Here is a 14,511-nt window from a genome sequence, read left to right as displayed (position 1 = left end):
GGGGAATATCTTAATCATTGGGAAACTCTGGTATAGAAATGTACTTTCTTTGAAAAAAAATAACTACATTTTAGAAGGAAGTTTCCTGAACAGTTGTCTGAAGAGGGAAAAAAAATCTACTTTAATCTTTACACTGAATCCCCTCAGTGACCAAAACAATAGGTGTTTGTTAACACATGGCTCAAATAAATTACTGTTGGTATTTTTTTTGCCACAAGTATTTTCAAATAAGTTAGTTTCCCAAGTGTGTTACTTGTGCTTTTTAAAAATTTCAGTGTCTGAACCTATTGCATATTTTACCATGCATAATAATGGAAATTTTCTATTCATTGATTTTATTAAAAATTAGGAGTACTTCAATATAAAATTCCAGTGAGTATTTGCAATGCAACATATGCCTTCCAGAAACTCTATGAATAAGAATGACTTGAGAGTTATCCAAGTGTTGGGTTGTGATTTATTCCTTCATTCCAATGCCAACTTAGATCTTAATTACTAAGGGTAACAAAAAGGGATTCTGAACACTGTCATCTATTCTATTCATGCTAATCCCTGGTAGAAATGCACAATAAATTTGTTGACTGCCTGGTGGGAAGAGATAAAAGCAGAATAGATTTTTGGAAATAGTCTGTTACTTGATTATGTTTTGAATGAATTGTATTTGGACACCGTGTTATAGGGAAGTGAGGTAAACAGTTTGTTCTCTGACTTTTTTTTTTTTTTTTTAGCTAAGAATGAAACCTTGGCATTACCAGCTGAATCTAAAACACCAAAGGTAGAAAAAATCCCAGCACAGCCCATAACAGGTAATGAGATCCCCGTATTGGTCACTTGCAATAAGTAATATTTTTCTAATAGTAAATGATTGACAAGCTGTACTTTTTTTTTCCAGTGAAGAGCCAGTAGGAAATTCATTTCGATCATTAGCACAAAACGATAGGTGATGTGATTCTAGGTCCTTAATCTAATGTCTGGAAAAACAAAAACTGCAAAATGAACTACTGCATCATATAACTAATATGTAATATGGAAACTATATTTTTCACTCTAAGTGAAAGTTATTGCCTCAACATTGTGAAATAATCCTATACTAAAACATAAGGCCTGGTTTTGGTGTTTTCCTTTTATGTGAAGACATGAGACCATTTTTCATTTCTCCACTTTCACAAGTGGTCATTTGAGCAAAATGCCATCATTAACCTTGACAAATCCATAGCTTGTGAGCTATGTCATTTAGCAGCAATGTCTTTGGAAGATTAAAAATCCCAATATAGATAATATGTACTAGTTCGGTAAAAATTCTTTAAAGGATAACTGTGGAGTGCATTTTCCCCACAGTTTATCGGCCGTTACTAACAAACATTCAGCATTTCTTCTATGAATGAACTGCCCACTGGGGACACATTATTCTCTGAACTACAGGGTTTTGCCAGAGCCATACCACCTCATCTAGGACTCAGTGAAGCAAACATCTGGCAAGAATTTCCCCAAATCCACATTTAGCAAAGTAACTCCAATCTAGAGTAAAAATTCTAATCCATAAAATTGCTACAAGTTGAAGTATTAGTGGTATTTACCTTGTACTAAACTCTTAGACTTATAACTGGTCCAGAGAAGTTAAACATTGGTGGAAAAATAAAATAATGTGATTTCAAGAAACCAATTCAAATAGGGATATTTCTGACAAAGCGAGAAGTATGTGGTTCTGCCTAAAGGAGAGAGATGGACCTTCCATCCCTCACCTTCATGGCAGGTGGGGCAGACATAAAAGCTATTCAGGAAGCTGAAATAATCTATTTGAATGAAATTCCTAGGTACTTTTCTGATTTCAATATAAGTGTTCAATACCAATAAAAACATAGGCATGACCCAGTGGATGACTCCAACTTCTTTTCTGCCCCAAAGATTCTGCCCAATTATACCTCCTTCTCTTGGCACATTATCTCATGGAAGAGTCTATACTATAGACTCTATAGATTTCTTAGTTCTCTTCCAAATCTTCCTCACAATTTCCCACTTCAGACACACTTAAACACCATAACTTACTGTTCAGTGTTATTGTGTTACCGCGAGTCCTTAACCCTGCAAAACTTCTAGAATTGTCTAGCTCCCAGTTCACTCCAGATCTCAGTGACCCTGGTTCTTATTTCTTGAAAACTATTTAGCTGAGGTGGTCTTTGCTTTTGACCTTTAGAGCACCTTGTGGCTGAGCATTTGCATCCTTATCATAATTTCAAGCCAGTTCCAACCTTCGCATGTTGACTGCCATTTGAAAGAGAGAAATCAGAGGATGTAATAGTTCCCAATAAACCTTTTTGCCCTGGATCATTGTTTTATTTGCCCATTTATAAATTCATTTAATAAACATTTATTATGCATTTGCTTACTATACCCCAGACATTGTGCTAAGCTCTGAAGGTAAAGAGAAATAAAAAAGACAGACGAATAAAAAGTTATGATTAATCTGATCAGTGTTGTCACGGAGGACAGTTCAGAGTGCTTCTTGTAACACATGGGAAGTGGACCAAACCTGGAAAGGAAAAGCTGGGAGCAATGTCATGTCAGGCTGTGGCGCAAGCAAGCCCTGGAGCCCTTAACATAAGTAACTTGAAAAGTAATGAGCTGTGTGTCAGTTATTAATTCTAAAGGGCACCAATGTCTTAGGGTCTTCGGTTGTTTCATAATTTTATCTTAATTTGTAAAGTTGTCTTTTTTACTTTCCAGTGCCTCCTGACTCGGTTCCAGGAACCACTAAATCCACTGTGTCTAGTGCATTAGATATTTCAGAAACAACTCTGGGTAATTCTAAGAAGTTTTTTTCTAAAACAAACCAAACCTTCCCAGCACTCATTGAAAAGAAAAGTAACCCAATACCTTACCTTTCCCCTCATCTCTCACCTCCTTTCTGACAGTAGTTAATCTTCCTATTTCTTGGACCAATTTCATTAAAGAGTTAATCGCATGCCTTGATCCTGTTGAATGATGTTCGAGGCAGCGCTGGACGCTAGCTGCTAGCTGCACACCCTTTTCACCAGTCTCGTAGGATGTACAGAGAAACAGATTGCAGCCATTTATCCCAGGAGGCTTGGAGAGGTGGGGGCAACCTGGAAGTCTTGACTATGTCTGTGCTTTCCGTTGTCAGTGGCTTTTCCAAGTCTTGTGTGTACCAAAAATGAGGAGAATCCCCAAAGGTGTCATGCTTTCTAATAAGAATTTCATGTCACACCTGTTAGCTGCTTCTTGGCCCAAGGGGCTCTTACTTGCCTGGTTCTCTTCGGAAGAAAAGGAGCGGCGTGTATTTTGTCCTGTACGTGTGATGCTGACCATCCAGGCCACGCCACGGCCCTTTGGAAGTGCACCTTCAAATGTGAACGGCCATGTCCACCTTTTCCAGGGAGAGCAGCGGTGTCCTGGAAAGGCATCAGCTGCCAGTGCACACTCTGTGTGAGCACGCGTCACAGGATCATGGTTAAGCCACAGCATCAAATCCCAGTTCATACATTTGCTAACCGAATTCTTCTTTATTTTAGTTCTCAGCGAAAAGACCCCGGAAAGATCGCAAACTATTCTAATACCTAGGTTTGAGTTACCACTGAGCACTCTAGGTAAAAATTTTTAAATACTACAGCTTATTATTACCTTGCAAATTTTATGCATGCTTGAAAGCCGTCCTTAGGCTAATTTATTTAAATTTATCTCCTTGCAGGAAAGAAGAAACACTTAGCTTATAAAACAATAAGCTCCCCAACACCACGTTTTTAGATGTTATAAAATATTATAATTTGGGGTCCTAAAGAGTCTCTATAACAAATCTTTCAGCTGTTTAGAATTCTAATTTCTTTATTGAACGCAGTATAAAAAAAGGTATTGGTGGAAGTGAGCTTAATTATAAAGCCATTTGGTCACTAAAATTCTATTTTTAAATGCTAGTCGATGGACATTTTCTAGTTCAGATGTGTTTGGCACTTGATGTGAGTCTAAATGAGCACACATACACATAGCTGAATAAATTAGAAAACCAGTTTAATCAAAATTAAAGCTCAAATTCCTCAAATCTAGTATCTGGTTATAAAAAAAATAGAAAAGGGAGCTTTGTTATATCATCCAATGTTGAAACACAGGATTAAAATATACTACTAACAGTCCCTTACTTAACGTGAACAATTTGCCTGTCTGTGTTTGTTTATTGCTTTAGTAAAATCTTTTCTGTTACCTGCACCTCAAGTCATAACATTTCTTATGTGTTTCTTTACAGCTCCGAAAAGACTTCCAGAATTTCCTCAGGCAAAAACACCCTTCCCTTTTGAGCAACCTGGGGGCGCCTTGGGTAATAACAGCACCTGAAATCTGGTGTTAAGATGTGGGTGATGATTGCTTCATTCTGAAGGCTACATTCACTGTGTCCTATCTCTGCAAACCTCAGTGAACTGATAAATTCCATTAGCATAACCAGACAAGTGGTTGATTTGTCTGATTGTGTTTTTTAAAAGTTTAGTATCAATCATCACTCTATTAATTCCATACAGGTCATTAAGTTAGTTTTCTGTCCTCAGAAACATTGAGAGTATGACACCAGCCTTTGGTCTCTCTCTAGTCACTAACCAATCACATGCTCTCAGGATGGGAACATAGTGATTTCTTCTTGATAGACGGTGGCTTTTGATAGAATGAGTATGTGCTTTTCATTGCAGGATTCTCATAGTCAACCATACCAGCAACCTATTTCTGTTTCTTTGTCCTCCTCAAAAAAACTTCAGCAAATTCCCTTTCTTTTTACTACTGTAGCTTCGAGTGAAAAGCCATGGATTGCACCTATAACTAAAACACCTGAAGATTCCAAAGTTTTACCACCTCAAACTGGTAATTGCATTCTTTTTTTAAAAAAAAAAAAATAGACTGAAACAACAGTATTGAGTTTCTCATTTTTATCTTTATAGGTTCCTTAATTGATTATCAGTATACTTTATAGTAAATGGTAAAGCTATAATTCATTCTTATACTTAAATAAATCTCATTTTTTTTCTCAGTACAAAAGCAGAATGTTTTTGCATTTGTTTTAAAGATCTGTATTTTAACATCTGGACATCTATTTTGATCTTTGGCTAGAAGATGAACTATGCATTGGCTCATTGAATTTCTAGCGATCTCTTCAGCGCCATGAGGCAGTAACAAAAATAAGAAGCATCATCCTGGGTCTGATTTAACAGTGTGAATTTAATGTTTCCCTTGCAGGTAGATATTTGCTTCTTTTCCAGCAATGAACTTTTTTTAGTGACAGTTATTGCTATTTATTGAGCACCTTTTATGTGCCAAACGTGGTACTAGGTGCCTGGGAGTGAGCTGTATGACTAGGGGCCCAGGGGCCAGTGATAGGACATTGTATGCAGAGTCCAACTTTAAAAAGGCTTTCCAGCTCCTGCGTATCCTCAAGTCAGCTTTGATTTGCTCAGCAAGGAGCAACTGAGCTTACAGGTGGAAATCAGCAAGTCTAGCTGAGTGGGGGGTAGGGCAGGTGACTCTCATTCTCCTCATACCATGCCTTATATTTGCCAACAATGAACATTTGAGAGCCTACCATGTACAAGATATTATGACTGAACCCTAAAGTTTACAAGCATACTGTGATATAGAGGGAAGACCACAGGTCTTGGAATTCATAATGGTCTTTTTTCCAATTCTGGCTTTCCTGCTAACTGAATACTTTAGATGTTTTACTCTACATTTCTGGGTCTTAGTTTGCTCTTTTATATATTGCGGCAATTGGCTTTTTCCCCTCTAGAATTCTTGTGTTCTACCACTAAAACTGATTAAGGGAGATAGCGCTCCTTTTTTGAAAATTGATTTTTCTCAATTAAAGAGTTTCTCCCTATGTATCTTTTTTTTATATCTAGAAGTCAACTGAAGAGGATGGATAGTTAGCATATGCTAATTATAAAACCTCAGAAACCACTTAGTGTGATTACCTCCCTGGTTTTTATTTTACTTCTTTGTATTTTAATTTTTGTATATCTCCTAGTTGTGGTTTTTGGAGCACGAATAGTATATTATGTAGTTAGAAGTTGGGTAATAAAGTTATATAACCAACATTTTGTGGAATTTTCCAGTAAAGTGTCCAACAAAGGACTGGTTTGAGAAAGGATGAGAATGATCCTTCAGATAGATAGATCTTGGTCAAATTATATTTTCTCTGATATCTGCAGTGGTCTCAGATCTTAGCAAAAGATTTAAGGATGTATCAAATAAAGTAAGCATGTCTATTATTATAATATCCACTAATTTCCTCATGTGGGAAAACACTTGAAAGTTGGCTAACATTGTCAGCCAATCCAGAGAAGCTCAAATTGGGTCTTTCTAAGCCATAGTTACTCTAGTCACTGATCCAGAAACTTTACTGCAATTACTTACTGTGGGTGTAAAAGTAAGTTTAGCTTTCCAGGCCACCTGAGTCCAGGTCCTGAGTAGAGTTTCACACTGTGTTCCATTAGCTAACGCACTGTGACTATGGAACAACGTTTAGTCTAAGGGCATCTGTGATGGTTCATCTGCAACACTAAGGCAGGCCCGGCCTCACTCCCACATACTTCATGAGCATCACATCTCCCAAACCAAACACTTTGGGGGCTCACTGGACTAGATGAACTCTTAGGTCCCTTTCATCTCTTCGCTTCTGTGCTATAGCATAAGAGACACAGGGTCCCCCACGGTCTCCCTTGAGCAGCCTCTAGTTTTTTGATATCTTTGATTATTCAAGAGCAAACTGATCAAAACCTCAAGGGAACCATATGGAGTTTTAATGCGTAGGGCATGGATTATATGTAAAGCCTGAATTGAACCAAGTATTGGGAGTGGAGAAAATATGTTGGGAAGTGAAGGTTGTAGAGTTCCAAGGAGATAAATATACAGTGGGTGTGATTACAAATCCCATTAAAAGCAGAGTTCTTTTTGCCTTTAATTTCAGAAAAGGAATATTCTGGTTTTTCCCTTTTGGAATATGACTAGTGGCTATTGCAGTTTTATTATTCAGCTGCCTCACTACTGCCAGGGCAATTTTAGGCCACCAGAGAACTTCCAACAGTTGACCGCTAACCTTCTCTTGCTGAAGTGTTGGGGCTTGTCATGGGCTGTAACAGTACAGCTGGTAATTATTGCAGGCATGACCAGTAGCCCCAGGAACTCCTAGCCTGCCCTTCTAACATTAATTTGTACATTCCTGCGACTCAGTGCGGTCCTTGGACCAGCAGCGTTGGCATCACTGGAAGTTAGCTGGAAGGCAGAATCTGGGGCTCTGCTCCAGATCTAGTGAGGCAAGATCTGCTCTTAAGAAGATCTCTAGGTGGTCTTGCACATTCAAGTTTGAGAAGCACTATCTATCACTGAAGTCTGTAACATTTCACATGGTATAGATAAGCGTCATCAAAGCTTGGTTAACTGTAGACAAGAGGACTCGAATCAATAGAAGATTGGTTTCTCAGAGTGGGTGATTCTTATCCCTTGTTTTTGCTAATGCGCACAATGCTTACATCTAACTCTTATATAGGAGTTCTGTGGCATCTTCCTAACATGTTAAATTTTAAATTAGAATTTATCATATGCATTATTTGTGATTTAAAGAGTTGATATGGTCATGCCACTCGTTTATTGGTTTTAGCCTTTCTTGTTTATTGTGATTGATTTTGGGTGAATTTATACAGGTACTGAGGGTATCTATTACCTATTTAGTTTCAATGTATAGGATTTTTTATTTTATATTCCAATTACTCACATGAGTTTCAAATGTAGTTGTTTGGTGAATTAAGAAGAGAAAGAGGTAGAAATAGTATTTGAATGCTGGTCCATAAAACCATTAATCCAATTTTTAGTTGTTATATCCTTTGAAGAAATGATATATTTTAACTGGTATTAATGACATTACTATAGCCAAATTAGCATAATTTGTTTTCTCTGTTGGGGTACAATGCATCTATATTTACTATATCAATTCCCTTCACCCAAAGACCACCAGGAACATACCTATATTTGAACAAAGTTAGGTTTACTGACTCATTGCAACAATGGAAAATACAGACATGAGAAACTGGGAACATTTAGCAAGACGGTGTTGGAAAGGACTTATTGTAGGATGTGGTCTTGTGTAGGTGATTCTGGAGAGGCTCCAAGGAAGTGAAGCTTTGTGGATAGGATGCTGTCAGAAAGTGGAATAATTCTGTGATTGAATATCTCAATAATTACTTTTTTCTATTTTATACATAACTTGAATTTAACCATACATAGCATAATTTATTTTTAATTTATTTTTATTGTTGAACACTATTACAAATATCTCTATTTCCCCCCACCTCTTTGCCCACCTCCTCCCAGCCCCTACCTCTGTCTTCACCACACTATTGTTTGTGACCATGGGCTATGCATATATGTTTCTAATAATTCTTAATGAGAAGACAAGAAGAATAGAGTGGAACTAAAGTTGTAGTTGGTAAACAAGCAGCAGTTAGTCATATTAGCCAGACTGTAGGGACCGTCATTTTTGTGTTCATTCATTTGTCTGTGTCCCATACAATTAGAGAGTGCTCTTGTTTTTTGTTCCCATCCATCTTAGTCACTAAGTGGTCTTGTTTGATATTGGCATTCTTTAAAATTGTTGATGCTCAGCAGAAGAATGCCAAGCCTAGCCGTGAGCGCCAGACCAGCACTGTATGCCAGCATCTGCTTTTCTCTTTATCAACCATTAAACATGATTTATCAATACCATTTGTAAAATTCATTTTGCTTCCACATTTACTAGATTTGTTTTCCACATTTACTTCATATTCTGTATTAAATCATTAGAATGCACAATCTCCAAAGGATTTTTGTATAACTTTTGAATATAAAAAGCTATGTGGAAATTCTAAATTGCATACTAAATATTAAAATCCCTGGGTCATTTCAATAGTTTATGACAAGAGTGGTTCAGGGTATTTGGAATTTGGAATATTCCAGGAAACCTGAGAAGTATAGTCATTACGCCTATTTCCCCTAACCTTTCATTAGTGCTGCATTTTGTGATCCCATTATTTGAATTGTATTTTGTATTAAACTTTCTCTAAAGTACATTTATGTAGGATTGATTGTTTTTGAGTCTCTTGACAAATCCAACTCTTCATAAAGTATAGAAAGGAAATTACAAAAATCTCTTCTACAATTACATGCCAGAATGCCAACTTGTTTATAAAGTCTGTATTAGAAGGAAGTTGACCACATTTTAGAAATATTTTAGTGCTTGTGATAATCATTCTGAGAAGTCAGTCTCTCTGATGATAAATAGAATTGGTCTATATTCTATTGGAAGCTAGCCAGTTGACTATGATTTCTGTGCTATTACAGAGTGAGTTCCAGAAAAGCTCTCAGTACTTTCCAACCCCACCCACACCCACACCCACACCCTACTGAATTGTGCACTGCACATATATGCATGTACTTGTTGCATTACTTCTTCATTGGAATAATATAATTTTGTATATACTTGGCAGTTTTCTATTAAGAGATTCAAAGAGTTGTATTTATACCATCACATTGATCTTTCAGAAGTCCCTGGAAGCAAAGAGAGTTATTTTATTTTAAGAAGATATGTAAGAGACTTGCCTTTGAATAGGTAGAGGAGCAAAAACTAGATTCTCATTCATTTCTTTCTGAATCTCTACAATGAACCACTCCATGTTAAAAGTGAAATGATGTCAGATAGTTTGCTTTGAAATTTTCACAGAATAGTGCAACAGAGAAAATAAAATATTTTTATTAGAGCCACGGACCTTCTAGATTTTTTAAGAAAGAGCAAGTGGTCTGTAAGGAAGGCTAGCCAGTCCCTGAAGATTATTCTCAATGTGAATGTGACCTCTAATCTGTGAGCTATAGGATGAGACAGAGCTGGGTTAATAACCAGCTCAACTATTTATTATTTAAGTGGTGGTAGACAGTAATCTAACCTCTTAGATCCTCAGGTTTCCCATTGTTAAAGGGAAATAATATATATTTTTTTCATTGGGTTGTTATGTTTTAGAAATAATGTATAATCACTTCATCTAATTCACAGTACATAAGGGGTATCCTGCTACCATTTTCTTACTACAGCAGACTCTTGCATTGAACGCAAGAGTCTTGCATCCCCTTCCCATCACTCAAATTTCCTGAATTGCTATAGATGCTTAATAATAATAACAATAAATTATTTAATTAATGAAAAGAAGGAAGAGAAAAGAAAAAACACTGTTAAGCTTATATACATATGAGCGTATCAAATGATTATTGGGTCTTCATTTCACCTGTGAAAATTTTTTTTTAGGGAGAATGGAAAGGACGTGTGCTATGGTATTAGGAGAACCTTGCAACCCCGTGGGAATGGTCTGATGTCATATTAGGCTCACAGCATGGCTGGTAAATTGTTATCCCTTGGCCATTCTGTTCAGTTAGAGTGGCAGCCTGTATCATTCTGTGAACTGGGCTCAGACCCTGCGTAGGCTCAGGGAGTAAAATTGATGCCAAGACAACTTTCTGTGTTTTCTGTGGGCATCAGAGTTGAGAGAAGCAGCATAAATGCCATGTATTGACCATCCCTCAGATGGGATATGGGCATGATTTCTAAAGCCCTGGTATGGTTTGAGGGGGCGGATGGAAATCAACTTTCTGTTTCTAGCTTGATAATGCCATCAGTGTTAAGGCTCCTTAATCTCTTTGATTATCCTCTTAAAAGATCATCATTTAGTACCAGGAGGGATTTAAAGCCCAAATAAAATAAAATTTTTTTATATAATCCCAGGGTGATTCAATGAGTTTATTTTCATCTAGAAAATTCTCCTGTCTGTTCTTCGCCCACAGCGTCCAGACAAACTGATTTTCCCTCCAATTGTGCTGTGACTAAGACAGTGACTTCTGGAAAAACTATTTCCCCTGGGACAATAAATGGTTATCTTTAGGGGCCTCCCTTTATCGTTAGAACTGAGGATGGTAGACCCCAGTCTTTTCATTAGCCTCCATTAAAGAGAGCTACCTTTAAGAGTTTATCACTAATTATTTTCAATGTTTAATGCTTTTAGTACTTTGTAGAGCTGTAGTAAATTCCTATATGCGCTTAAGCTCCATCAATTACTTAAAGACTTGAAAATTGAACTGGTCAGTATGCCGGAGGAGTCCTCTACTAGATAGAACATTTTGACCCAGGTGGTTTGCTCAGGGTGCCTGAAAAGAGGTTGAACTCTACTTTTGGATCTTATTGCCCACCTGTCTGGTGTTGATTATCATAGATCTGGCCTGCCCAACTGGATTAAGCCCTAGAGAGGAGAAAAAGTAGGAATGAGTGGTGGTGGTGTTGATGCTTCGAGAGCAAGAAAATAGAATTCAAGTGTAGTAGATGGTTTGCAGATTTCCTGTGGCCTCTTACAGATTTATAACCTCAGCCTTTGACTTTACTTCATGAGCATATTTTTTTTGCAGACCATATTTTCACAAATTTCAGGTTTAATTAGAAAGGTATTTTATTTTCCTATGAATTGAAAATAGCATTATTTATTTATTGAAATGATACTGAGAACTCTGTGTGTGGTGTTTATATAAATGTTTTTCTCATCAGCTATTTTTTTTATAATCCTGTTCTATTTTCCCATTGCATCTATTTTAAAAAAGTATTTATTGTTTAAAGTATTACATAATTCTTCTTTTTCCCCCCCATTGACCTCTCCCCGGACACCCCCACCCCTCAGTACATGCACTCATCCCCCTACTGTCTGTGTCCATTGGTTATGCTCATATGAATGCATAGAAATCTTTTGGTTGATCTCTTACCCCCCTCATCCCTCACCTTTCCTCATAGGTTGTACAGTCTGTTCCATGCTTCTATGACTCTGATTCTATTTTTGTTTATCAGTTTATGTTGTTCATTATGTTCCACAAATGAGTGAGATCATGTGATATTTTCTCTTTCTCTGACTGGCTTATTTCGCTTAGCATAATGCTCTCCAGTTCCATCCATGCTATTGCAAATGGTAAAAATGTCTTCCTTTTTACAGCAGCGTAGTATTCCATTGTGTAGATGTACCACAGTTTTCTAATCCACTCATCTGCTGATGGTCACTTAGGCTGTTTCCAAATCTCAGCTATTGTAAAGTATGCTTCTATGAACATAGGGGTGCATATATCCCATTGCCTCTTCATGTATATTTTTATGATTCTATTTCCATGGCAGGGTATGGCCACACAAGCACATGATTGTGTAGTAGAGAATAAGATTTGTGTGCACATGTATGTGTATCATAGAATAATTAAAGAACCTGTTCATTTATTCTCACTCATCTTTACTAAGAGCATAAGCTACCCAACTGTCAAACTCATTGTTACTTGTTTATTGTAATGGGCATCTGTACATTAACTCTGTTTAGTCTCTGCTTTGTACCAGGCTTTGGGGAAATAACCTTGGAGCACATAATGAGCATGACAGTCACAATTTCTATCCTACTGATGACTGTCTTTCACATAGTTATTAATATTAATGCTACTTGAATAAAACAAACTGATAAATTCTTGATAATTGGAAAATACCTTGTCAGTGTTGCCATTATATGTTTCCAGAGCAAGATCATAGCATTTTTATTATGGAATTTTCATCTAATCGGTTTTTTTAATTAAAAATATACAAATAACAAAGCACAATTAACAATATGGCTTTAGGAAGTTATGAGCAAATGGTAGTATGGCTTATCTCATACTATAATATTTTTATCTGAAAAATAGAAGAGTAAAACTTAGCTATCATGATCATAAGTCATTACTGTATTTCAAAAGAAACTAGTATTGCTCATTGTAACATTTGAATTAAACTACTTCTTAAACACATTAGATTTCTCCTCCAACCCTTGGTCTCATGTATAGGTGAGAGATAGTGCTTAATGCCAGATGGCTGGAGCATTTCATCCACTAAGTGAACATTGGTGGCAAGATACTTGCCTCCAAACAATAATGCATGACAGAACATAAAGTGTCTAAAAAACAGAGGGATTCACCCCTAATTCTTAGCTATTTGTCAGTTTTGTAGCCTTTTAAAAACCTGCAGTGGCTGACCATGCCATGCATTTTGCTCTGGTATAGGAGTACATATATAAGAGTTTTGTAAAAAAGCAAGAGCAGTTGGTTTTTAGGGACCTTCATTTCAACGCTATCCTCTCCTCTGGCATCTATTACTTCAGAGTAAAAAAAAAATCTTGTTTAACCCCTGAATGATCTGAGGTGGTGGTGTGCTTCTCAAGGCAGCCCACACAATGTAAAACTTCCACCAAATGATGTTTGTGTGATTTTAGCACTCCTGTTATTTACTACTCAATTCTCAAAAACTCCAGAAATAGAAATATGAAGGGCCAAGTCTGCTGGCAAATGTGTTATTTTCATCTTGGACCATATTTGAGAAAATGTTTGGAAGTAAGAGGTCCCTGACCATTGAGAGCTTCCAGATGGGGGCCACCGTTGCCCAGGAATGATGGGAAGGGGCTTCCTCCCAGGGGAGTGCCTTCTGAGAATAAGCCAAAGAAGGTAGCAGCCAGGCTTGGGAACTCCAGACTAGAAGGAAATTACAAGTATGGAAAAGAAATAGAGAGAGGGTGAATAAGCATCGACCTGTGGGACAAAATTACAGACTGTAAGAAAGGTGGGCCATTGTCAGGAGATAAAAGGAAAATGTGGGACTTAGGATAACATAAGGACAGTTGTATATTTCAAAAGTACCAATATAAATAAGTCAAGCTACTAATTCATAATTTCTCTCCTAGTATGAGAGGGCGAAATACAAGTTGGTCAAGGTTTCTTACTTTATGTAGTGGTAGCTAGAGCTGACTTCGATGGTTCCATGAAATTGGCTTAAAGCAAGACTAAAATCAGCAACTGCCAGCTTTTCTGTCCTTTGAAAGATTCGTCTTTCTTCTCTGACCCTTTAACGTTGTAGCTACACTAAAGATGTAATGTACTTACGCTCAGATTGTTTGCACATTTTAACCCATAATATTCTGAGTGCTGTTCTTACTGGTTATTTATTTGTTGTTGTTTTTTAAGATTTTGCAAAGCAATAGACTCACCTCCACAAGCTGAAATTATCGCCTGCCTCTTTAGTATGTGGTACGATATAAACTGTCCAATCCGAATATCAGAGTGTGTCACAGGGTCTGGTACTATCTTTCTTACAGCTTCAACTAGGGGTGGTTCAAATCATTACACTGTCATTGAATTACAAGTAACCCCCTGAGAGAATTTTCCCATGAGCTCCCCCCACCTTCCTAGTTTACTTCTGTACAGCCTTTTTGAAGGGGCAAGGAAAGGAAAGTCTACCTCACAATTCAAGCTTCTGTACACCTGTCATTATCGTAGTGACAGCTCTTGGTGCAGAAGAAAGGACATTTGTATTTTGGTCCTGTTTTTGCTTACAGATTCAACTCTTATGTGAACATAAAAGTGACCCTTGCTTTAAAACCAACCTTTGTTTTTAAGATCACCCTGCTT

At 37.2% G+C, this 14,511-nt stretch overlaps 1 protein-coding gene across 1 annotated transcript in view; it reads left to right on the top strand.

The window, feature by feature from the left end:
* Positions 1-14,511, top strand: part of ABI3BP (ABI family member 3 binding protein) — a gene marked incomplete at its 5' end in the record, with an annotated part of 259,565 nt that overhangs the window by 131,177 nt on the left and 113,877 nt on the right. The window contains 4 exons of the mRNA XM_081086424.1: positions 729-806; positions 3,531-3,605; positions 4,256-4,327; positions 4,786-4,860. Coding sequence (XP_080942550.1) covers positions 729-806; positions 3,531-3,605; positions 4,256-4,327; positions 4,786-4,860 — 300 coding nt within the window. The remainder of the gene's footprint in view (positions 1-728; positions 807-3,530; positions 3,606-4,255; positions 4,328-4,785; positions 4,861-14,511) is intronic.

This window comes from Myotis nattereri (genome assembly GCF_964212035.1).
Source record: "Myotis nattereri genome assembly, chromosome: 3".
Lineage (NCBI taxonomy): Eukaryota > Metazoa > Chordata > Mammalia > Chiroptera > Vespertilionidae > Myotis > Myotis nattereri.
This window is presented reverse-complemented; position numbering and strand designations above follow the sequence as displayed.